This window comes from Aplidium turbinatum, chromosome 10 (genome assembly GCF_918807975.1).
Source record: "Aplidium turbinatum chromosome 10, kaAplTurb1.1, whole genome shotgun sequence".
Classification (NCBI taxonomy): domain Eukaryota; kingdom Metazoa; phylum Chordata; class Ascidiacea; order Aplousobranchia; family Polyclinidae; genus Aplidium; species Aplidium turbinatum.
In genome coordinates, this window is record NC_137481.1 from 15,122,019 (window position 1) to 15,146,773 (window position 24,755).

General features: G+C 36.8%; 4 protein-coding genes across 4 annotated transcripts in view; 1 reads left to right on the forward strand and 3 right to left on the reverse strand.

Annotated features, from left to right (window-relative positions):
• The window catches only part of LOC145778135 (DNA-binding protein RFX2-like), a 35,012-nt gene extending 25,444 nt beyond the window's left edge, over positions 1 to 9,568 (reverse strand). Inside the window, exon 1 of the mRNA XM_082589554.1 lies at positions 9,545 to 9,568. The gene's annotated coding sequence lies outside the window, so the exon portion shown is untranslated. The remainder of the gene's footprint in view (positions 1 to 9,544) is intronic.
• A 4,755-nt stretch (positions 9,569 to 14,323) lies between these two features.
• On the forward strand, positions 14,324 to 16,989 carry LOC145777955 (cilia- and flagella-associated protein 119-like). Its single transcript, XM_082589327.1, has 2 exons — positions 14,324 to 14,494; positions 14,726 to 16,989. Exons 1-2 carry the CDS (start codon positions 14,409 to 14,411, stop codon positions 15,258 to 15,260), a joined length of 621 nt encoding a protein of 206 aa, XP_082445453.1. The 5' UTR covers positions 14,324 to 14,408; the 3' UTR covers positions 15,261 to 16,989.
• LOC145777953 (diphthine methyl ester synthase-like) lies at positions 16,873 to 19,912 on the reverse strand. The gene is made up of 6 exons (XM_082589325.1): positions 19,751 to 19,912; positions 19,378 to 19,502; positions 19,167 to 19,275; positions 18,225 to 18,385; positions 17,829 to 17,932; positions 16,873 to 17,159 (listed from the first exon to the last, which is right to left on the reverse strand). The coding sequence occupies exons 1-6, from the start codon at positions 19,886 to 19,888 to the stop codon at positions 16,975 to 16,977; spliced, it is 822 nt and encodes a 273-aa protein (XP_082445451.1). The 5' UTR covers positions 19,889 to 19,912; the 3' UTR covers positions 16,873 to 16,974.
• An 850-nt stretch (positions 19,913 to 20,762) lies between these two features.
• Positions 20,763 to 21,524, reverse strand: LOC145777954 (small ribosomal subunit protein uS7m-like). Its single transcript, XM_082589326.1, has one exon. The coding sequence runs from the start codon at positions 21,494 to 21,496 to the stop codon at positions 20,765 to 20,767; it is 732 nt and encodes a 243-aa protein (XP_082445452.1). The 5' UTR covers positions 21,497 to 21,524; the 3' UTR covers positions 20,763 to 20,764.
• Positions 21,525 to 24,755: the final 3,231 nt, after the last annotated feature.

Consider the following 24,755-nt stretch of genomic DNA (forward strand, 5'->3'; position numbering starts at 1 on the left):
TCAGACATTTAATTCATGCCAAAGGTGGATATTTTGAATAAATGGCGATGGATATTAATCAGTGCGTCTTTGTTTTATTATTTAGCCCTCATTTAATGAAATCTATTCGATATTGACTTATTTATGACAATTTTTGTTTGTCTACACTTGGCGTTTACACCCTGTAGATACATATTTATATAATTAATTCACAGTGTAGATTCAAACGATCTGTTATAGCCTGATGCTGCGGGTTCTTTTTGGCAATATCAAATTACACTAGCTTTCGGAACACAGTTCCCTAGTCATGTGCTATGACGAATGGTGTTGAAGTCAGTGAGTGGTTCTTTGAGTCTTGAAGTCAGTGAGCTAAACCAAAGAGCCACTTCAAAGAAAGAAAAAACCACTCACTGACTTCAACACCATTCGTCATAGCACATGACTAGGGAACTGTGTTCCGAAAGCTAGTGTAATTTGATATTGCCAAAAAGAACCCGCAGCGTCAGGCTATAACAGATCGTTTGAATCTACACTGTGAAGTAAGCAACGATCATGCTGCTAAAAGCGAAACTCATTCAATTATATAATTAAGTTCTCCTTCTTTTAGCATTTCTTCTGATGAGCCCCTAAGGGCGAAACCAACAGTAGAGAACTTAATAAAATATCTATAATGTGATCTGTTTCACTTTGTGATGTATATATTATATATCTGGTATGATTGCCAATACGGTAGATTCAGAGTGCTCAATGATATAATCAGAGCGAAATACTGTATAGTTCAGCAAACCAGTCAGTTACATCATATGTATGTATATAGCGGACCATCAATGGCAGGTAGTGTATGTATGCACACATGCAACTTATATGCATATGTGCAGTATGTGTCTTCATGTATAATGCCTGCATTATTGCTAGATGTTCTGAGTCTCTTTCCATATTTCTTAATCTTTATATATATTTAATTGTTATTTTAATGTCCAATTACCCGATTCCAACCCTTAGATAACCATTTGTGAACTCTTATGTTATTATTCAGTGTATTGTTGTATGGTATTTTTGATGTGTTAGTTTTGTTGTGGAAAAATAGGTCAAGAAAGAGTATGTACTCGAAGTGACAAAATGTTGTTCTGAAATTTAGAATTTGTCATATTGTTGCTCAGATGAATCTATGGCTTAAAATGTTTAAGTAGCAGGACCCATATTAGGGAGCAAGTCTTTTAGGCGCTGACAGTTAGGCGCTGGTCTAATAGGCGCGCACACTGTGGCGTCTGGATATTTAGGTGCGGAGCACTGTGGCGCCCGGTCATTTAGGTGCTATTCCTAGTAAAGTCTGTAGATTGTATTAGCTTGGCAGCTTGCCAGAAAATTATATCATGGCTTCAGTGAGTGAAGCTGCTAAAACCGGCAATGCTTTTCACACAAAATGTTACATTGAACAGAAAAATATATTGTTGTTTTATTGATTAATTATTGTTTTATTTGTTGTTAGTCCAGGTTTGCTTTGGTGAAAGCTTTATCAATAAATTATTGAAGCTTCCGAACATTATTGAGTTCATTTTTAGTTAATTCTTTTGCGACCACGGACGTATACACACGTCTTGGGATTTTTGCCATGATGACCAAGGAAGTATCCCTACGTCCAAGGTTAAAAGGTAGCCTATTTCAAGCAAAAAAATAATGTAAATGATGGCAGATCCATAGTCTTTGCCTGTCCTTTTTTGGCTAATTAAAAAAAAATATTTTGGCGGTGCAGTTATCAGATGAGGACTTCTTAAAGATGGGGACACAGTGGATTTTTTTTTCTTTCACTCATTGGAATTGGCAGTCAAAACTGGCTAGGCAACCCCTTACTTTGGAATTTCTCGATCAAAAAGACTGTAGGCTAAATTACGTAAACTTTTTGCTTAAAATTTTCCAAATTTCTGCATAATCATTCTGCTGTACCTCCTAAAGCATTGCGCGCAGAAACGAAGTAAATTTTTTCTCATGTGCAGAATTGTTTTGGCATTCGATTAAACTACATATATTTGCATATTATTGTATCATGCTTGGGTAGTAAAAATTATAATGAAGTACACTTTTCTGCCAATTTTTAATTTTTTAAAAAATTAAAAAAAATACGTTTTGGAAGGTTGCTAGTTGTACATAGAATGTTTTAAATTTTATTGCAAAGCTTTGCATCTTTGGATAGCTGAAGATGTATGCTTTCATTTGATGTCAAGATTGTGCGGTGCGTCTACGTCGATCACATGACATGTTTTTACCGCGTAAATACAACAGATTTGTGTGAAAAATGTCTGGTAATTTAGATTAAATATATATAAATTACTTCTGTTTGGGATGGATTGGCCATGTGACGAGAACGCGTAAGACGCTCTACTACTGTTCACATGAATACATTTCTACAGGGCATATAGGCTACACCTTGGCTACAAGTTGCAAGCATAATGGTGAGACTTCGCTCGTTATTAAACCTAGTCCGGGTTTTGACGGAAAACTAAGTTACTCTTCACTCAAGCCTACCGCCCGCTTGAGTACAGCCTACGGTACATTTTTTACTGATGTTTAGTTATTATATATTTGACCTAACTAAAAGTGAACTCAATCTCATACATTTTCGGAAACTTGAATAATTTATTGATAAAGCTTTCGCCGGCGCAAACCTGGACTAACAACAAATAAATGCTGAACACGCGCATTAAAAAAAACAACATATCGCCGCTTCAATTCAAAACTGACTTAAGTCCATTTTTAGCGTTTTGAGATAATTGCAAATAACTGCATTTGCCTGTACAACTGAACAAATTTCTTTGACATGGATGTGCACACAGAGACTTACTATTTACCAGTGATAGGCAATATGTTGGTCCACAAAAATCACCGAAAAATTTGCCACTAGGTGGTGCCATCAATTTTTTTTGTATGTTGTTGGACTTAAGTCTTTCTTGCTCCGAAATATTTTTGATTCATTTTTATGTAAATGGACATAAGTCTTATTTATCCTTAAGGTTAAGATACCTACATGCTGAAAAACACGAATGAAATGTTTAATACCAGTGCAGCATCATTCATTTTCATTTGATGAATCACTTTTAGAGGTAAAGTATCATAGCATACAGCAAAATAACATAATTTTTACTCAAACTTTTATGTTCAAAATTTCTTTATCACAAATTTAATTATTCAATCACACTGACACAAACTCTTCCAAAAAACTCTTTTTCTTCTTAGCAAACTCTCACACTATCTGTGAATTTGCAACATTTTCCCAAAAAAGAGTAAAACTGCTGTGTAGTTGACTAGTTGTGCTGAATTATCTTTCTCTGTTCAATTAACATGTTGCCATTTCATACAGACTACAGTTAGTGCAATTCAACCTGTAGTCACTGTAATTGAAGTTAATGTACCGTACTTAAACAACTACCACTGTTAACTCAACTATTGCACATAGTAACTACTGCACTTAATTTGTTTATTAAATCCACTGCACTTCATTAAATACCACTATTGCCAACTCATTACAATTCACCAGCACAATCTCCTTATTAAATTTCCTCAATTTTTTTCATATTTGCTAAATTCAATGCGCTTTCATTCACTTCACTTATTAACTGGCACAACTTATATATACCACCATACTGCATAATGACATTGACAAGTTCACTGGACATAACAGAATGATGCGTTATCAATATGCATAACTTCTTTAATCATCAATATGCATAAAGTCTTTAAATCAAAAGTGTCTGCAAAGAAGCGCTATCACTTATTTCTGAGCCTAGTTTATGAAATTATACTTCAATACTGGCTTTGTTGGGAGTGACCGGAAGATTTCGAAAGAAGTCGTGATGTTGAATTGGAATTAAGCCTTTAAAGCAGAGTTTTTTCAAATCATTCTTCTTATCCATTGAAGTGCCAGGAAGAGATTTATATAACCTTGGCATAGTGGTAGTGCCCAGCTTCGTCTTTCTGGATTTTCGAACAATTAAGTCTAGTTTTCTGAATGTGCTTTCACTGTAGCTGTATTTTATAAAAAATGTTGTTGGCTCTGCTTTGGTGATTTTTAGTTGCATAATTTTGGACCAGTAGATTCTTTCTCCATTGCCATCATTGACATTGGCTTTCATCATTTTCGAAAACTGAGTGAAATCCTTGCTTTTGAAATCAATCACATCACTATGTTGCAGACATTCAACAATTGGTTGATGCTTTTTGAAGGCAGTCATAATCAAACTTTCCCATTGTGCAGTAGTGTAAATGGTCATTTTGCTTGCAGCACGTTCTATGATTGAATGGGCTGTATCATTTTCGTTTTGGCTATGCCCAGATACCAAAAATTTCAAGGTGATTTCATCAAAGCCATAAATCTCGAGAGCAATAGCCAGCATGATATAAACCATACGGTTACTGTTCTGGCCACAGCATCGATCACAAAACAAGTGCATTTTCTTTGCACCATTGGTGTTTGCTTTTGATAAAAAACTTAGAAGACATGATGCTACTTCACAAGAACCTTTTCTTGCATGACATTCGTTCCACAAAAAGCAAGTAGTTTGCATAGAGTTCAAATTAGTCACAGTAAAGTTGTAATTTTTCAACCTTAAACTGTAATAAAATGAAGATGCTTTTCCATGAGGTGAAAGCAATGTTTTCTGGAAATCGAATCCTGCAGTAAGAACAGATGCATCATTAGAAGCTTCCTTCTTCATTTTTTCTTTATGCTCTCTTGCAAGTTGCTTTTCAGCAAGGTGTTTTTGTTGATCAGCCTTCATTTGATCGGTAACAAGATGTTCTGGAGTATTATCAAAAGTAACACAGCTATCACATTGATCCTTCTTCGGTTTGTGAAATTTCAGATTGAATTGTTGGGTTAATACTTGGTAATACGTGGAATAGTTTTCTGGTTGAAACTTACGTTCACTGCACCACTCAACATACATTCTATGCATCTCTGCAATATTTAAGTGTTCTGGCAAGTATTCACAATTTGATTCTTTTCTGATGTAATGGGATTCAACAGTTTTGAACATCAGAATATGCTGCTTTATAGTGTTGATTCTGCTTTCTTCTATCTTGTTGTGATCTGATGTTTGACCACGCAAGTCTCCTTCAATAGCTCCACTCTTTGATGTTTTCTGGATAACTGTTCTCACCATCTTTTCTGAAATATCAAGTGTATTAAGAAAGAAACTTTGACATACTGGTACTGATGTACTTGTGCCTGAGCTGTTGGGTTTAATCAAGGAGTAGGTTCTTGTGAACTGTCGGTTACGTCTCTTTCCTTTCGGGTTCTTACGCTTCCTTTCTCTCTTCTTTTTTGACACATTAATTAATTTACTTAAAAATGTGTGTTTTATGCCTATATTAGATAATTCCCAAAATTCGTTATGGATTAGCTTTCTTTCTTCTTCTGTAATGTTTTCTGCACATTTCTTTTTACAGATTCCAGAGCATGGTTGCTTTACTGCTCTAGCAGATTTCACGAAATCTTGACCACATTTTGATTTATAACTGTATTGCTCTCCTGCTTGTCTCTTCTTTTTTAAAACGTTCTTCTCCCACTCTGCTTCATTCCGTTTGCGCTTTCTTTTCTCCAATGGAGTCGGAGGTCTTCCTTCAACTCCATACTTCAAATCACCCTTTGAAACAGCACTTTCATTCCAAAGTATTGCACTTCCCTTGCAGTGTACATCTTCATCAAAACATTCCCACAAATATGCATCACTTAGCACTTCTGTAATAAAATATCGCCTTTCAAAAGACTGAACTTGTACGCCGTGAACTGTACCACAATCTCTTTCATCTATCATAGCTTTAAATAAATGTTGTCCACTTTCACAAAGAAACACTTCCTCTTCTTCTGTGTTGACATTGGCAGTAACTTCCACATCAGTAACAGCATGATTATGGGGCTTTGAAGGTGGCACAAAAGCAGGATCCATATCTGAATCATCATCAATATCGCTTGTTTTTGGAAGAATAAATTTTTGTTGTTGATCACCAAGTCTTTGTTCTGTTATAGCATTTTCTTTGTTGATGGATGTAACATCATTATCTATCAGAAATTTTACCCTCAGTGTGTTACTATATACACTCAACACAATTCCTTTGAGGAGAGACTTTTCTTTGTACAATAAGCCATCTGTATACTTTGGTCCTACATCACTTTTGTTGAATAAATCAGCTTGAACAAATATGCAATCATTCGCTTTTATTTTATCTGTGCTTGACATCCAACTTCTCGTACCTGCACCTTTTGAGCTTTCTGCTATTTCCATTTTCACTGCCCTAAGTTATTATCTTACCATACTCTAAAATACTACAACCTATTTAAAAACAACACATTATTATATTTGCAATCATCAACATAATTCAGGTATAGGCTGCTGTAAATACCATGACCATAGGTAGGGGTAGGTTATAAGTAGAAATGATTGTCAAAAAATGTTAAAGATGTTACAAACAAATGACTGATTCATTCCTGTATCATACTGTCATGAAAGAACGTTTTCCCTGCTAGGAGGTATAGCCAACAACCTTTTCTGATGCTGTATTGGTATAAAATATCTATTACCTAAGAGATCATGGCAAGACTGTGTGGTTTCTGTTCGTATGTTACGTACAGGTGTACAATCTGAAAGTTACTTAAATCCCCGAACGCATAGATACAATGTGCATACGACTGTTCAATTAAACCGTACTTGCCATGCTGCCAGTTGAAGTGCAGGCCAACTGCTGTAGTTTTGTTGCAAGGCAAAGTGATTGTTATTATGATGTTGATACAATGCAAGCTTAACTAGTTGCCAGTAATTGGTAATGGACTTACAACCAAAATTACACTGATAGTTTTTGGACATAAGTCCACAAAAATATCTTAAGTCCAAATGTTTTATAAAAAAATTTATCTTATGTCCATGCATGGACATAAGTCTATAAATTATTAAAACTTGGAAAAATGTGTGGACATAAGCCTACAGTATCTCTGGTTTTAAGGCAGGTACAGCTTAGCAAATTGCTCATAACATGGGCTTATGTCCAATTAGCAAAAAAATGCAAAAAAGTCAAAATCATGAAAAGTGGACTTAAGTCAGTCTTGAATTAAAGCGGCGATATTTTTCTGTTCAATATAACATTTTATGTGAAAATCATTGCCGGTTTAAGCAGCTTCACTCACGGAAGCCATAACATATTTTTCTGTTCAATATAACATTTTGTGTGAAAAGCATTTCCGGTTCAAGCAGCTTCACCCATATATTTTTCTGTGTAATATAACATTTTGTGTGAAAAAGCATTGCCAGTTTAGGCAACTTCACTCACTGAAGCCATGACCAACAACGCACACGCATTAACAAAACAATATATTTTCGTGTTCAATATAATATTTTGTGTGAAAAGCATTGCCCTACGCCCCTACCTGCCAAGCTGATACAATCTACAGACTTTACTAGGAATAGCACCTAAATGAACGGGCGCCACAGTGCTCCGCACCTAAATATCCAGACGACACAGTGTGCGCGCCTATTAGACCAGCGCCTAACTGTCAGCGCCTAAAAGACGTGGACCCCCATATTAGTTTAAAAACATAAATTTTTGGCACAATCTTGTTGTTGGCTCCCTCCCTCAAAGTCATTGAAGAGGAGCTATTCCAAGTTGTTTAGGGAACGTTCAAATATTACGTAACGCCTTCGAGGGGGAGGGGGGGTTTATGCAAAGCGTTACGTTAGCGTCACATCGGGGGGGAAGGGGTTCAAGCAAAACGTTACGTAACGCTTTCGAGTACGGAATGGTAGTTTTTTGTGCTGAATTCGTAGTGAAAAAGCGTTACATGGGGGAGGGGGGATTGAAAAAAGCGTTACGTTGGCGTTACATGGGGGAGGGGGGGGGTCAAAAATTCGGAAAAAAAGCGTTACGTAATATTTGAACGTTCCCTTAGTGGTCAAGCCATGGCCTCCCCCACACAGCCACAAGCTTGGTCACTTTTGTGGGATTTGTTCATAGGGTGGTTGTGTCCAGGGTAGTTGGGAGCTTGGAGCATTCAAATGGGTGTCTTGGAGGTTTGGAGGGTGGTTTTGCATTGTTTGCTACAATCCTCTTCAATTAAATATTTAATGAGCCTATTTTAAATTATAAATATACAAAACATCATCAGGGGAACTTGGCATAGCACACTTGCAATTAAAAATAGTAGTGATTTTCAGACACAAGCTTTTGTTTTCACTTTGTGAGGTGAAATACTCAATAAGCCATTAATTTTATTTCTGATATCAATTCTCCTTGAAAATACCTTTAAAATGATGCATTGCATGTGATTGTAACTAGTGAGCACCATGAGTAATTTATGATCAAAAATTATGTTCCACATGATTGAGCACAATTGGGGCTACGAATAAACATGAGGTTAAAGGTCAAAGGTGATGGTCAAGAGCTTTAGTTTTGAGTGATATGGCTTAAGAAGTATATGTCCTACAATACCTGAAAATATCAATCAGTACAATTTCTTACGAGCTGAGAAATATCTTCCTACAGTTAAACTTGTGAAAGCGAAATGGATTTTACGCTTCAGCAATCACAAAAAGCAGTCAACTTTAAGTGGCCGTAACTTTTGTTTTAGTTGACCGATTTAAAAAAAAATTAGTTTTTTGAAATCAGAAAGAAAAGTTTTATCAGTGTGTGAATTTTTATTAAAATCTGAGAGGGTGGGTTACATGGTCTGGATCACTTGACATGGAATGACCCTCTCGATACTTCACTTTCTTGTCCAATTTGCTTGGAAAGAAAAGTATGACGCTGCCTTCAAATTTGTGAAGCATATTTGGGCAACATTTGTCCAAGCTCGAGTCGAAATTTGCAAAATACTTCCCGAAAAATTTATCAAACTACGAATGGATTCGTGATCCTTTCGTCCAACCTACTCCACTGTCTTTTACTGCACAAGAAAAAGAAGCCTACATTGACCTTTCTTGTGACAATTCCCTGAAAAGAATGTTTAATTCAGGAAATCCGGCAAATTTTTGGATTTCAATGAATGGCGATTATCCAGCTTTGGTGAAGAAAGCACTACGAATTATTATCCCATATGTCACGTCATATTTATGTGAAGCAGGATTTTCTGCCTTGGCGGTGATAAAAAGCAAATTTCGATCACCAATAAACACTGAAAGAAAAATGCGGGTGGCAATTTCAAAAATTCTCCCAAGATTTAATGAACTTTGTAAAAACAAACAAGCCCACACGTCACATTAAATAATAGCCTATGCATTGCTTTTTGTTGTTGTATCAACAAACAAAACTTTAATAATAAGTTTCCTCATTAACTTTTATTTGCTGGTGCGTCGCAAGTCCAGAAAACTTTTCCAGAGGCGTCGCAACAAAAAAAAAGTTTGAGAACCACTGGAGTAGGCTATAGGCCTACATACAAAAGCAAACCAGGTAACCAATAGTTACGGTTTAAAACAAATGAAATTACAATCGAACAAAATACGCAATATCTTCAAAATTATATTATGCATTAACATTGCATGCAAAACAATTACAAAATAAAAGTTACAAATAAATAATCCGTTACCTTGATACAGTCTCCAAGGATACCGTGGCTATGGCGTTTCTGTTTCGAGGCAACTGTTGCCCAACGAAACCATGTTTTAATATTCATCCGCATAAAACTTATTTAAAGTACCTACTTAAATTTATCTTATTCATATGTGTATTACAATATTTCGCTCTTCACTAAATTTCTATTTATCACAATAGAAAAATGCATTTAATTTGAAGTTCATTAATCTTTTATTTATAGAAAATAGGCCAGGAGCAAACAGTTTTCAGAGTTGCCCATCTTAGTATGATCAGAGCCACTATAATATGATGTTCCTCTTTTAATCAATTAATTATTGGAAATAATAGTCTGTATGCTCAGAATGTCCTCGCTGGCTTATTTGCAAACAAAAACTGCAGAAACCGTCTCAAGTTAAGCATTTAAGAAAAACAAAAGATGCTACATCAGTTCATTACATGTTATACTTTTCTAACTGCAGCAAAAAAAATGAAGATAAGCAATTAAAAGGCACAAAGTGCGGTCATAAAGTGAACTAGTAGGCCTACTAGCAAAAAATTAACACCTAACAATAATTTTAATTTTCAAATCATACAAACCACTTAAAACACTACCCATGCAAAAGTAGGAAAAATTATACACAATCTTTTGGCTGCAACATAAATGTCAGAAGTTTTTGTTGTCCGCAATCTTTTTTAATTGATAAAAATAATGCTGTTTAAAACTCCAGCAAAATTTGATCTGAATAATCATATAGCTTCCGCTTTACGGTACCGTATACACAAAATCTATACAATATTATTGCAACAGCGTTTTTTTAAATCTAGCTAGCAGTGTATTGTAACCTGGCAACACCTGTTGCATGAAATTGTTTTCAAAATTCAAATTTCGAAAACGGGCAAGGAGTCGAGGCCAGGGGCACTTTTAAGCGATCGGTGTCCTGAAAGTTTTTCTTGTATTGCTGCTGTATGAAAAGCAAACAAATAATGCTGACTGTAAGTAAAGTGTTCATCAATCAGTTGATTGTCAAATTAATGATGTGCGAGGTAAATATTAGGCCTGCAGCTGGTTGACTTTGTTTAGCCTGGTAGGCTTAATAAACAAAGACTCGCTTTTTAAGCCCAAATAAAAGGGAATCAATTTAAATTGAATTATAGGAAGTTCAAGAAGCTACATTTTACGCATTATTGAAAGTTTTATACATTTGTCAGCGGTGTAAAACTTTAAAGCGGTCCAGGAATAACAATAACTTATTCAAAAACTTGAGACATTTGTCTCTCGCAATTGGCATTGCAGTAGCCTACGGTAACCATACAAGCACAACTTATGCTACCGTACTATTACCTTAGAAAAGCAAGGTTTACTTGATGCTATTTTTAAATATATACTGTAGGTACCGTAGCCTACCGGTATCTTTAAAATTGCTGGCCCTGCTTCCTCACCTTTTTCAGCTCACGCCACACTTTTACTGGACTGACAATTTTTGTTTGTGCCCACTATGTGATAGGGTCGGGGACATAGTGAGTACTTTTCTGTCGAAGTCATTCTCAAGTTTCACAAACAAAGCCAATATCTCTGCTTCAGGTTCCAGGACATGGACATTCTTGAAAATTATAGGCCTCCCCCTAAAAATGAGGTTGAATCCTACCTTGGAGCCACAAGAAAACTTGTTTCGAATTCAGTGGAACATAGGCTACCCAAACTGATGACATATGTTCAATCTTTGTACCTTACAATGTTGTTTTTACGGATTTTGGGCCAACTTTAGTTGCCTCTTATTCGGGAACGCTGCACCTAGAATATTCAAATCGACTTGTTTCAAAGTCTACAAGTGAAGGCATAAAATCTGCCGAAGGTTTTGTTCTTGTAGGCTACCTTATGATGTTTTTTAACCTCAAAACATTTTTTCACCTGGCCGGAGCCCCAGCAGTGAAACCCCGAATGTGGGTTTCCGAATATTCCACGGTGGGGCAAGTTTGATAAAACACTCAAATTCAAACCCTGCCTTATGATGTTACCAGGGGCTCTATCCACTTTTAGAATTCGGGGGGGGTGATTTTTGGACAGTGGGCTAAAATCGTCATAGTCATTTCAACTTCTGGGGGGCTGCGCCTCCCAGACCCCCCATTGCTGCATCAGCTTCTTTCTGATCGAAGCATAGGGTTTCCAAGTCGTTTCACAAAGTATGTTTCGGAAAGGGCATTTTTGGGTAAGCAAACTGGTAGTCACTTAACAAGAAATATTTCTGGCACTGCAAATGAAAACTCGAACCAATTATAAACTACGTTTTCCGTGACGTGAAAAAGGGCGAAAAGAAGATGATACAAAGCAAATCAAGTGCTGGATTTTCTATCAGCTGTTTGTTTGTTTGTTTATTTGTTTTTCATATTTTTACCCTGCATTGCGAGAAAGCGGACTTGAACGCTATGCATCGGTGTACGCCTTCCGACGTACACCTGACCCACGCTGCAGCTGACGACAATGTCTGTTTCCGGTTGTCTACTCTACTTATGACTTAAATTTGGTACTACCCATTACTCGAAATCGATCACTGAGTAGAGGCAATTATACTCATAGTGAAGTTTTTTCCCCAGAGAAACAACAGCAAGTGCGGGGGGGTGGAGTCGAACATGCAGGCTCTCGACTGCGAGCCCAACGCGCTAACCACTCTGCCACTGCTGCCGACTAAGTTGGCAGCTAGTTGGCTGTTTAGGGGTTAGGGTTAGAAAGTAGTTATTTCATTGACGTGGGTTCGATTCTCACAACTGCTATTGCTCTTTTTTCTTCTGTAATTACCAAATAAAGTTCAAAACAAAGATTAACTCTCTGGCTAAGTGCGAGAAAGGTCACAATTGGACGGTAGCCTCTTATAACATGTTCTGATTGGTTGGCGGTGTCATTCTAGTCATTTGCAGTGGCAGAATTTTTTCTTGGTAAAGTGACTGCCAAGCAAACTAAGAACACAGTGTAAACGCCTGGCTCGTAGTTCAGGGTTGCCAAACCAAAAAATCATATTGAAATGAAATATATATTCATATTAATAAAAAATTTAAAATGTGCTAACAGCGAAAATATATTTTTCAAAATTTGATCAATAAAATATCACAAAACCTTTTCAGAGCCAAATGAGTGGGGGGGTGATTTTGCATTGATCACCCCCCCACTCCAATTAGTGGGGGGGTGATCACCCCCCTCACCCCCCCTTGGATAGAGCCCATGGATGTTACAAATACGTCACGGGCTCCCTAGCTATTAGCCTACGCCAGTGGTTGCCAAACCTTTTGATGCATGAATCCTATCTGCACACACACCTAAGTTAGGCATGTTTTAAAATTCTTTGTGTTTTTTTCTAAGATCTTTGCGGCCCACCACCTTCCCAAAAAGAGTAGCCTACCGGTAATGCAAAGTTTGATAATATCTTGATCACAACACAAATAGATGACGACTGTGGTGGGTGGTGGCCAGCGACGTTTACCCTAGGTGAAAAAGTTATCAATTTTTCTTCATAATTAGATATCATCTCATGTGTAGGCGTGACCTATTTTTACTGATTGCGTTTGAAAAGCTTAGGATTGTAATAAGTTTTTATTTGCTTAGCTAATGTGACTAAAACAAACATATGCAGATGCCGCATTTTCATGACAGGCATAGGCCTACTGATTGAATCTTTATGCTCGAGCTGAGAAAGCTTGATCCTGGCAATTTCGCATAGAATTTCTTGCAGAGGCTTTAAACCATTAACGCAGGCCGGTCACCGAGTTTGATAGAGTGAAGTTTTCGATTGTTGTCTGTGAGTTGTTCCATTCATCAGGTGCCGCTTATAATTAAGGAAGAGATGCTTCATATGCGTTGCTCAAGTGCACACAACGAGAATCGAACCAACGCCACTTGATCTTGAAGTTTCTTCATTTGTAAAGTCAGGCGCTTGACCAACTAAAATATATTTTTATCCTCTTTCCCGAAATATAGGGCAGAGGCGTAGCTGGCCAAAAAAGTTGGGGAGGAGCAAATAAAACTTAAGTGTTATTGAACATGTCAGTGAGCTCGGCAACGAGTTGGCAAAAGCGAAGCATCCAGAGGAATTAAAAAAACAACTTTTAACAGCACACTTTGAGAGTAATTGAATGCTGTTGTTAAAACACATTGATGAATCTAGGTTAATTAAATTCCACTGCAAACCGGGTGACCTTTCCTTGTCGAGGAAATTTAGAAAAGCTTGTTAATTTTATTACGGTATTAAAACTTTATCAGCGGCACCCAGTGAATGGAATTATTCACAGACACTTTAATCGCAAACTTCAGTCTGTAAAACTCGGTAACCGGGCTGCGTCTGCGGTTCAAAGCCTCTACAAGTGTGCGAAGCTGAAAGGATTCTGCTTCCAAAGAAGCTTTCTCGATCCGAGGATAAAGATTCCCGCAATCAAGGTCACTTTTGCATACATAAACGCTAAATTTTGAAATCGGGAGTGAGACATTCTATCTATAGTCTCTTGTTTTCCGTGTTGCGATAAATGCTAAACAAGTTGATAAAAAGTTACGTCACCAGCTTCCATATTCAAAGTGACACGTTGAATAACCTAAAAATGCTGTGGCACAATAATAGCATATGCTGCCTACAAACCTTTTTTTGTCGGCACTTTTTGCGCTACTGTCACGAGAGGTAGACCTAACAAACATACGTGAAAATAAGGTTTGTTTGCAGGTAAACGGTTCTCGTAGCCTACACCAACTCTTTTTTTTTAAACTAATAAACATAATTAAGTAATGAAGTATTTTTTTGCATATTTCAGGAAATTTAGCATAACACCTTTGTAAAGAAAACGATAATTTTGTTATTTCTACACCATTTGTTTTGACCATACTTCGGACAAAATAGGCTATGTATGTTCACCAACAGAACCGTCGACAGCCAAAGCTATGTGTGTGGACGGATTTAAACGTGTACAATATGGACCAAATTCTCAAGTGCGGAAATAATAACGAAATAAGAACTTTATTGCAAAGGATATTTTCGTTGAATGACACCTTAAAAAATCACATTCTCTTGGATTTGTATATGCAGACAATCATTTTTGTGAAACTGCAAAAGTTTTCTAAGGAACAGGCGTCAGCTCTTTTTTCTATAATTAAACAAGCTCATGAGGTATGCGCATCTTCACCATTTGTTAATGTTGAGGAATGTTTTTCATTTTTTAGAGAACTTGTTTTGACTCACTCAGTTCACCGACCTCCATGGAGTTTAAAGATTTTTACCAGTGATCAAGTTGAAACTATTACAAACCACGTGGTAAATACGTATTTTCGAAATTTCAAATTGTACAAGTATACCTTTACTCCGAAAGTAAAGCTTGATATATCACTTCAGTACAAGGGCTCAGAATCCTCTCCGGTACTCTCACCGGTCGAGAAAGCTTCGGAAGAATTAGCAATTACTGCTACTGAAAATCCAGCTGCAGCTTCTACCATTGTTGAAGAACCCGAAATTGCTGAGAATGACATTGTTCAAGAACCTTCAACTGTAGACACTGAAGCTTCAATGGAGTTGGAAAGCGTTATCCGAAAGGCTGTATCTGAAGAACTGAGGGAAATGCACGAAGTTGTAGAACGGCAGTTTGAAGGAACAGACAAGGAGGTGAAGGAAAGATTGTTAGCTTTGGACATAAGATCTCCGTCACATAATAAATCTGCAAAATCTTCGCCAAAAAGTAGCGCAAAAGGAAAACGAAAGTAACGTTTTTCAATGAAAGTTGAATGATTTCATTGTTTATTATCATAAATTTGTGTTTTGAGTACCTACTACCTATAGACGTTTTGAATAAATAAAATAGAAGTATAGTTCAATTAGGTACCTGAAACAATATAAAAAAGCACCAAAGAGCACAGTGAAATATTTTGGCATTGTGTATCTGACATTTCCATGTTAACCTCATAAAAAAAACTTAATTCTTAATGAAATCAGTTTCCAGTGAATTTGCTCCAGGTAGTAGTTGGTGGTAACAAATCGAAAAACAACTACAGTGTATCAACTAAACCAGTGATTCTCAACCTTTTTTGGGCCGTGGACCATATTAAAAAAAAAATATCCGATGGACCACTTTTCTATGTTGATACCTCATGAACGCCACTAGTCGAAACTGTATTGCACATAGGTCAGGAAACTCAAGGGCGTGTTCACTGTTCAATCTTAATCCTTAATAAAATAATACGTAATTAACTAATTAAGCAAACCCTCTTAATTTGCACACTCAACCTTAACTACTTGAATACACATAACACTAATTTCAAATTTTATTTTAACAAAACATCATGCACATATTGTATCAATAAAATGGTAATGTCTGGTAATGTCTCAGTTATCAGTTTTGCATTCTTAGCAACAGGAGCTTCTGACATTTTGTTAATTTGAAAGCACTGTAGAATACAGCTTTTAATTTAGCGTTTGAAAAAATATAACATGTGACATTCATACAATAATTTAACAGTGAAACAGCGAATAGCTCTACTCTCCCTATAGAAACTTTGTACCACGAAGAAGCGCAATCTTTGTGCAACGACAACACCACAACAACTTATGATTTATTGACTAGGCCTTCCGGCACTTCACTTATGCCTTGAACAGTTCAATAGCCAACTCGCCAACTAGTAAAATAAGTTCAAAAACTGCTGAGCTTATGCTTATCTAGCACTTCCAGAAAAATCGAACAAAACTCATGAAGTAAACATGACTATTACGTCACGCTGACATGCTACATAATTTTCTTACTCGTGTATGCAGTCCTTACATTATTATTTACTGTAGTAGATGATACAATTTTGAAGAACGTTTTATAAAGGATTTATAGAACTTTCTGTGGGCCAACAGAAATTCCTGGTGGACCACCAGTGGTCCACTTTCAGAGGACCAAATTCCCTTGAAATGTCAATTTTGAGGTGTGACAGTTTTCTTCTCATAACTTCTAATCTAGCACTAATCTTCCCCAAATGGCAGATACAGTATATTGATTTCTAACGCTAAAATCCAATTATGTTCTAATGCAAGTCACCGATTTCTCACATACAAGACTGGCGAATTCAGTGAGTATGTTTGAGACATTAGTCAAAAAAGATAAGCTAAATCCATTTCTATCAGTTTTTATTTCGATAAAGTACGAAACAGCTTGTAGGCTTCAGAAAACTGCAGCAATTAGCCTAGGAAAGTTGCTTAGCCAAAGCAATGCAAGATGCGAAAAATTTCGAGTGTCACATTTAATTAATATTCTGAATGTTATGTTGTGAAATTAAATTACCATAAAAAGTTCGAGAATTTAAGGCGAAATAAAAGTGATGAGTTGAAATGGATACAGTCTAAAGTTGATTTACAATGAGGCAGTTTTCATGTATTCAGAGTTAACAAAAAACTGTGTGGCGCCCATGCAGTATATTTAAACGCAATTACAAAAAGGCTACTAACTGAGCTTAAACTGTTTCAAAAATTCATCTTCGAGGGGATGCAGATTTCCCGTGATGATTAGAGAATGCAATGGGGGCCCAAGATCGCAATCCACTATCTTGGATAAAGGAGCTGCCACAATTTTTTGATCATCGCATCCAACACGTGATAAAACTACGCATAACGAATCGGGCGTAAATCCTGCAAAAACACATTAATCAGTGTGTCTGCAACCAAACTTACTTTAGTCTACCAATCATTTATGTCTATTGCCTGACACCCAATATTTTTTTTAAACTTATGTTTGTTGAAGCAAGAAATTTTAAATACTTCTTCTCACACTTAAGTTATTACTGAGCAACGTTTGTGATAACGTATCCTGAGCAAACTATTTAACGCAAAATTTAACAATAATTGTAACGTTGAAATTCATCGTAAAGTTGAAAACGTACAATAAGTCGGAGTTTAAACTACAACAGTAACTAGTCTCCACGATTCATAATTTCTTCATCATTCAATTTATTTTTCGTTGCCGGAATGCAAAAGTCTTAAAACAAATGGTGTCAAGCATACTTCAGATTTCCGTATTATGTGGGTTTTGCGCAAAAACATCTACACATTCTTTCCAAAAGAAGGTAATGAATGTCTGGAAGTGTGCTTTAATCGATGTTTTGAACAATTCCCAGCTATAGTTTAGCATCTCATCCAAGAAGGCTTTATTATATATGGAAAATACACTACATGCAACTTTCAATCACGAAAAACATATGTTGAAGAGCCTCATTGGTGCAAAATTAAAAAGTAAACTTTTACAATGCACGCGCCTTCTGAAACCTTGCATGCCGGTAAAACGAAACCAGTTAAGCTCACTTGATAACCTTTCTTCTTCATTTCTTTTTTCCACGACCTTTAGCAATTGTTGACAAGCAATATTTCCGGTCATATAACGAGGGGGTTCGTATATTTCTCGCCCTCTACAAAATAATCGAGACATAACTTTTAATAAGATAGATAAACTTAAAAGATTTTTCATAACTTATATCGGAGCTGCAGTTTTTCGTCTGACTCTCTTCCGGAGCTCGGTCGAATAAAGTAAACCTAAATGTGGTGAAGCATTTAAGACGTTAGAGAACAGAGTCAGACGAAAAAGCGAGTTTGAAATAACGTAGTGAAAGGAAAAATGAGAAAAGACTGGAGAAAACATGGGAAGACACTATGAAGGTCGCCAATAGTTACTGTCAAAGCAAAGTATAAAATTTACCGTACCGTATCAAATTTTCTATTGTCTGTTCTTTAATCTTGATGTCAAGCAAGCAAAGTGTATGCAGTCCTCTTTCCAGATTTGCATCAATTTTGTCGCAAAAACTATCTGGTTGCCAAGTGTCTGTCCAAAACACAATTGAAATAGTTTCGCCAAAATTGTATAGCTGAAAATGTACTTTTGGTTAGTTAGAAAAGGAGAGGAAAAAGTAAGATTAGAACTTCAAATCCAAATGTCCGGCAAATATTTTAATTTAAAGGCATGACGTCCATAATCCTGTACAAAAAAAAATGCCTAGGCTGGTAAGCTATGATTAAATTTAAAGATTTAAGCACTCCATTGAAACACAAAGCGATTAATTTACAGTATCGTACCTGATGCGTTTTATGTTTAATTGCGCGCACCCACTGCCGGATTAAGAAAGACATAGGGCCTGTAGCTTCAACAGTGCTGAGCCCAGGTGCGCACTAAGAGAGCTTTGCTTACTGCCACATGTTGAGCCCAGATTAAACAGTGCAAGTTAGTTCACGGCCTTTGCTGGTATAAAGATCAGTGTCGATTGTCAAATAATTCAGTTGCAAATCTTTTTTTAATATAAACTGACATTTAGAAGTTTAACTTGCAGTTTTTGAATGCTGTTTGAGCAAATTTGTTTGTGATATTAAAATGTTTATTTAACAGAGACGAACATAGTCTACTTCAAACTTAGTAAGTTTAAAAATGACCGTTTTGCCGTTGGTCACTCGAAAGATACATAGATTCGCAACTAGGCCTATAGATTACTTTTTAACCGAAGTATTCTAAAAACAGTCACACTTATAATTTTCAATTGAAAACCGGTTCTAAACTACTTCATCTAAAACAAATTTTCTAACTTCCGATTTAAAGCTCACCGCTGTTCTGTGATGAAGCTTTATCATATTCCATAACTTTCTACTCATATTTACCTGCAATCCACAGCAACCAATTGCATTCATTATTGAAGTATTATGGACGATTTTGTAAGGAACTTGTTGCTCGACAGCACGCAAAATTAAATCAGAGTGAGTGGTGGCCCTAAGAAAGAAATCAACATCAGTTTCATACGACTTTTACGTATGGCAAGTCGTTGGCTAGGTACCAGTATTGGACAAAACTTGCTTTAGTGATAAAACCCACCCAAAAGGATCTCCAACAACAAGCAGTGCTACGTCATTTTCTTTCGCTCCTTCCATAAGTTTGTCAGATCCCTGTTCCACCATTTCACGATCGGCAACTATAATTGATCTTCCATAAAACTCTTCCTGTTAAAAATGAACAAAAATTAGTTTTACTTCATAGTAACTCAAACAGAAAGAAAGTTAGATCCTGGTTTATCTGAAAAACTTCAGGTTTAGATGTTGTTGTAAAAAGATCACGGTAAAACATTTGTAGAACCAAGTCATAAGTGTAAAGCTATTGTCATTGAGAAAAGATAATCTGTGTAGGTCGTGTACCACCAGGAAACAAACTATAGTGTTTCTTTACCAAGCACCTCTTTAAAGCATCTTACCAACTTTTCTTTACCACAAGTGAGAACTGATGTGTATGCTTCCAGATAAACTCGTACACATGATTTAATGACGCGTAATCCCTTGACAGTTACATCATCTGGGCTTCCCAGACCCAAACCAACCAAATAAAATACCATGTTGCAAATTGCAAAATGGTGTATCAGACAGTGTCATAAAATTGTTGTCTGCAAAACATAAAGACAACAAATGCGCTTGCCTGCTAATGAAATCTAGCTCCACGATCCGATTCAAATATTTAAAAAATAAATCATAAGATTTCTGTATTATCAACCAGTAATGTACAATGTCTGTTACTACACTTGTAGCACTTTAAGGTGAAGTATAAATGCAATACCAAAAAGTTAAGCATTTCAGGAAAAATTAACCCAGATCTGAACAAGGATAAACAAAGCTATTTTATTTGAAATTCTGCTTTGTTTGCCTGTGGTAACACAGTGTTGCTCAATTCTTTGTTAACATCACTTTAATCCTTTCAATCAATGTTTGCTCAATGATTGAAATTGAATAAAGTAATTTGAAAACAACTACTTATGTTCCTTTATTGTATGCATTATTACTTTTAAAAGATCGACACATCACGCAATGGCTAACCAAAACTATACATATATATAGTCACAATTTAAACTAGTGGATATGGTAACAAACGCTTGTAATTTTAAATTTTGGCACGTACATCACTTAATGCACTTGCACATTATGTTATATCAGAGAATATCAGCTACACTTTTTGTGACAAACTAATGTGAAACATTTTATCAAGATTTTGCACATGGTATGAAAAAAAGATGGAGGTACAGAAACTGATATGTAATCACACAATCACTTCATGTAATAACTTCGAATTTTATACCCGTCCCTGTAGGTATGTCACATTATTATTCATACAACAATTAACAAAATCTACACTTTTGTAAAGAAAAACATACAACTGGCAACCGCTGTGGCTTCTGCACTTTATGTGAACAGCAAGCTTATTTCTCCATTCAATCATGCTACATATTAGCGTAAGCTCTGTTAGCATATGCAGTTTTATGAAGGGCTTGTTTTGCTTTCACTGCTGCACCTTCATTTCTGTATGCAGCTAATATTTCATTTCCGAGACGAATAGCAGCATCTGTGTTTGGGTGTCCATTCCAAATATGATTTCTCATAGCACGACTGACTAGAAAAACTTGTTTGTTAGGTGACATAACTGTAGGAACGTGATAACTGCGTGCACCTTTCTTCATTGTTTGAACAGTCAATAGCGGTTTTGCATTTTCAAGAGCTCGATGGAATATAGCAAGTGGATTTACTTCTATGTTTGGTTTTTCTTCTTCAGATGCTAGATGGTACTTTTTAACCTGCACTGATTTGATATGTTGCAAGGCCCCTTTCATTATTCTTTTTGAAATAGCAGATCTTCCCTTTTTTAACATGTATTTTTCAAATCTTTTTACTTTTTCATCATAAAATATTGAATAAGTTTGATCTGTTGGAGCAGCTTTGATGAGGATCTGTGACATTTTATCATTCTTTTCAGGGGGGTTGGCTTGATAGTATGTTGGGTCTGGGTTTGGGTCAATGTAACTAGAATGATACACAGCCAAACTTTTTATTGCTGTTGAAAATGATGCTTGAACGTTGTTCTTCATAATGCTGTTTCCTATCAAATTTTGTCTTAGCTTTGAGCAAAAATTACCACTTTTTGAGCTGATAAATTTAAATAAAACCATTGTGTTCATATCTGCTAAGTACTCTAAAATTGTGAAAACAGTATGGTAATTTTGGTAACAGTACAGTAACAATTATATAGCCTATAGTCACATGAGCAAGACGCATTAATTACTAACAATTACTTGTGTGACTTACTTTACTGCACAAATAAATAAAGAGCCTATAGTATGGTTCTTTTAATGTCAGTTTTGCCACTTGCCAGACCAGACACCACTGTCCAGGGATGCAAGCGACAAATTTCCAATAAACTTAGATAGTGTGTTCAAAAAAACCCAGATGAAGCAAAAAAAACCCAAGTCCAGAAAAGATGTAGTAAAGCGGTTAAAAGTACCTGCATGTGCTTTTAACACCACTTTATATCATTACACAGAAGCCTCAGAAAGCTCAGTTCAGTTTGTTTTTATTTCTGACCATCACAAAATGCAAATAGAAACACGTATATATATATAATTACATTAATTAGGCTATACAAATATACATGCTTATGTTGGTAGTTGTTATGGAGTATAACTATATACAAAAACAAATGAGGTTCCTGTTCCAACAGGGCCATTGTTCGTCCACCAAGATGCACAGCTGACATGTTCCTATTATTTTCAGCATTGCTTGGATCTATTTCTTCTAATTTTTTGTGCATGATGTAATCTTCTCTGATAAAGAGACTCAAAATATTTCTATATTCTGTGGAAACCATAAAATACAACTTGTGCAGACGAAAATGCTCAAAATGGAATTTCAGGTTGACACTATTTAATTACCTTTTTAAGAACATTGCAAACAAATGAGCATTCCTACATGCTTTGTTCCACGATTAACAAGTGCCTCATCAATCCGTTTTGTACCATCAACCTTGTCAGTCTTATATTGAGACTGAAAATACAAAACCAGGTCTAAAATATGATACAAAACCCACTGCTCTAATATGCTGCTGATGACCTGTTCTCGACAAAGCCATCATGTTTGTGCTAGTTTTGGAATTTTATGTTGAGCTGTATCAGCAACTTTTTGAATCAAGGAAAAGTTATAAACCGAAAAACCTAGATTTTAGTCAGGTTCACTATGTCAAAAAAAACAGTTTCGTTCAAAATTTTTGGAGATTAGAAAACCTATACATTTTCAGAAAGCTTAGATCATGAGGAATCCGAAAAACGTTGATTACATTTGCAGAAATGTCCGCGTGGCCGCCATTTTAAATTTTCAAAATGGCCGCCGCAAAATATATATTTTGATTTATCTCGGCTCCTAATAAACTTAGAAACTTTATCAAACATGCTAATTTTATGTTTTAAGGGTCACGAAATCCATTAGAAGCAAACTTAGATATCCAGCGTTAACCAAAATTCAATTTTTCAACAGCTTTCCTTCGGAGTCTTATTTCCAGCATTACAGTCAACGTCATTTTCGCAGTCTGTCCCACACAGGCACAAGTCGGTGCAGGTCAAGTTGTTCCTTCGACACGAACATCTCTGGCTTGAGCAGTTGGTTTTGCATTGGCATCGGTCTAGCTAAACAATAACTTGTGGTGCAGGTAGAATCTTTGTGGTGTTGGAGGCAAGTTTTGATTCTCCACCAAGTTCTTGCAAAACAAGTGCCATCTCAGTTCTAGAATGTTGTTTATGTGGACACCCTTCGGGCAGTACATCGTGCAGACAAACTTGGCCAGCATTTCTTTCACATTCTGAGATAGTGTGCTGTCCTCAGGTTACTGTATTAGTGCACTAATTGTTTCCATTCCTGCCTTTAAGTACTGTTGGAACCACTATCCAATCCTGAAAATCTGCCAACATTATCAGCTTCACTGAAAGTATGGAATACGGGTAATGCTTTCGCCTTCACTTGTCCTAGAGCTCTCCATATTGGTGCGATCACCAGTGTACTTGATAGCATGGAAATGGACGAGTGTTTGTAGAGTTGGTCGTAGTTTGCAACAGCAAGGACAAGAACGTCTGTGTCCATACTGAACAAGACTAACTGCCCACCAGGACTCCGCTGTGATGCTGATAATGCGAGGCAGATCATCAAGGTGTCAGCTTCTTCGTGATTGTTCACTTCAAACGTGATGTTCCGATTGCTTCTGGTGTGGCCTGACGCTGAAGTTATCACCAGTTTTGGAGAATGCTTGTTGTATCCGATTACTTCTTCAGCAAGATTCTGTGTCAAATCTGCTTTCGTTTGGTCATGGGACAGGAACCTACTCAGTGGTATGTGCTTGATTCTGGTGTCATCCACGATTTGGTATTGGACAGGATTTTTGTCTTTTTGTCGTCTTGCTCTAGTTTTCTGTTTCAAAGAGTCAGACTTGTACGTGTCGAACACCAGAATAACCTCGTCAAACTCTGCTGTCAAGGTCATGAGCTTGTCATTGATGTCATTGAAGTCAAATGCTGCAGGCAATGGATGAGCTTTGATTTATCAGTGCATGGTTCAACTGATCCATCTGGAGCGAATAGTGCTCTCGGTGTGAGGGTGAACTCATAGTTACCGATAGCGTTCTTCTGGTCAATGTCCCGGCTTGATCTGGATAGGACCATGAAGCGCTCATAGAGATTTTTTGTTTCTTTCAGATCGACCGACTGGTCACGAACCTTGACTGTTTGCTTCTTGTTTCTTGACATGTACATGGGTTTGTTCTGCTTTTTAACTGGTGTCCATAAGCTGACATCACCATTGATGCGTTCTGCAACATACTCTTTGTAGAGCTGTTGTCCCTGCTCATCGACGGCCAGGATCTGTTTGACATTTTCTTGTGGAACACATGCGTGTGTGATGAAGTTATACAACTCATCACATTCAACTGCGAATGGATTTTTGTGACTCAGAATGGTAGCTTTTATCTTGTCAACAGCTCTCCTTCATGCTCTTTCCTGACAATGGCTGGTGGTACTTCATGGTGACTGTTTTTTTGGATGAAGTGTTTCCAAACTGCTCTTTGAACTTTTCTGAAAGGCGCGACATCTTTGGTGCAGCCAGGAAAAACCGTTGCCTGGCATTCGTGTTGTTAGAAATGCCAATTAGTCCAGAGCGGACTTTCATCATCTTGTTGAACTGCTCGCATGCACGATCTGCACCAATGAACACAAATGGGATCTCACCCTTGGTAACAGACACATTGCCTTTTTGAAGTTCACACCAAGTCTCTGGGTGGTTGATCTTCAAGTCATGCATATCTGCAATATACCGTGGCCAAAGGCGCTTGTACTTTATCCGATCTAGGGCTTATTCAGTTCCTCACCAGCTTGCAAATGGAGATTGAGAACTGCATTCCGG

Bases quoted from the DNA above. Each gene is read 5' to 3' on its own strand.
- LOC145777955 (XM_082589327.1), top strand. From the start codon at position 14,409: ATGTATGTTCACCAACAGAACCGTCGACAGCCAAAGCTATGTGTGTGG. The intron at 14,495-14,725 runs GTGCGGAAATAA...TTCATTTTTTAG, and splicing joins AATATGGACCAAATTCTCAA to AGAACTTGTTTTGACTCACT.
- LOC145777953 (XM_082589325.1), bottom strand. From the start codon at position 19,888: ATGGTATTTTATTTGGTTGGTTTGGGTCTGGGAAGCCCAGATGATGTA. The intron at 19,503-19,750 runs GTAAGATGCTTT...CATTTTTAACAG, and splicing joins CTTGTGGTAAAGAAAAGTTG to GAAGAGTTTTATGGAAGATC. The intron at 19,276-19,377 runs GTGGGTTTTATC...TTTCTTTCTTAG, and splicing joins GTTGTTGGAGATCCTTTTGG to GGCCACCACTCACTCTGATT.
- LOC145777954 (XM_082589326.1), bottom strand. From the start codon at position 21,496: ATGAACACAATGGTTTTATTTAAATTTATCAGCTCAAAAAGTGGTAAT.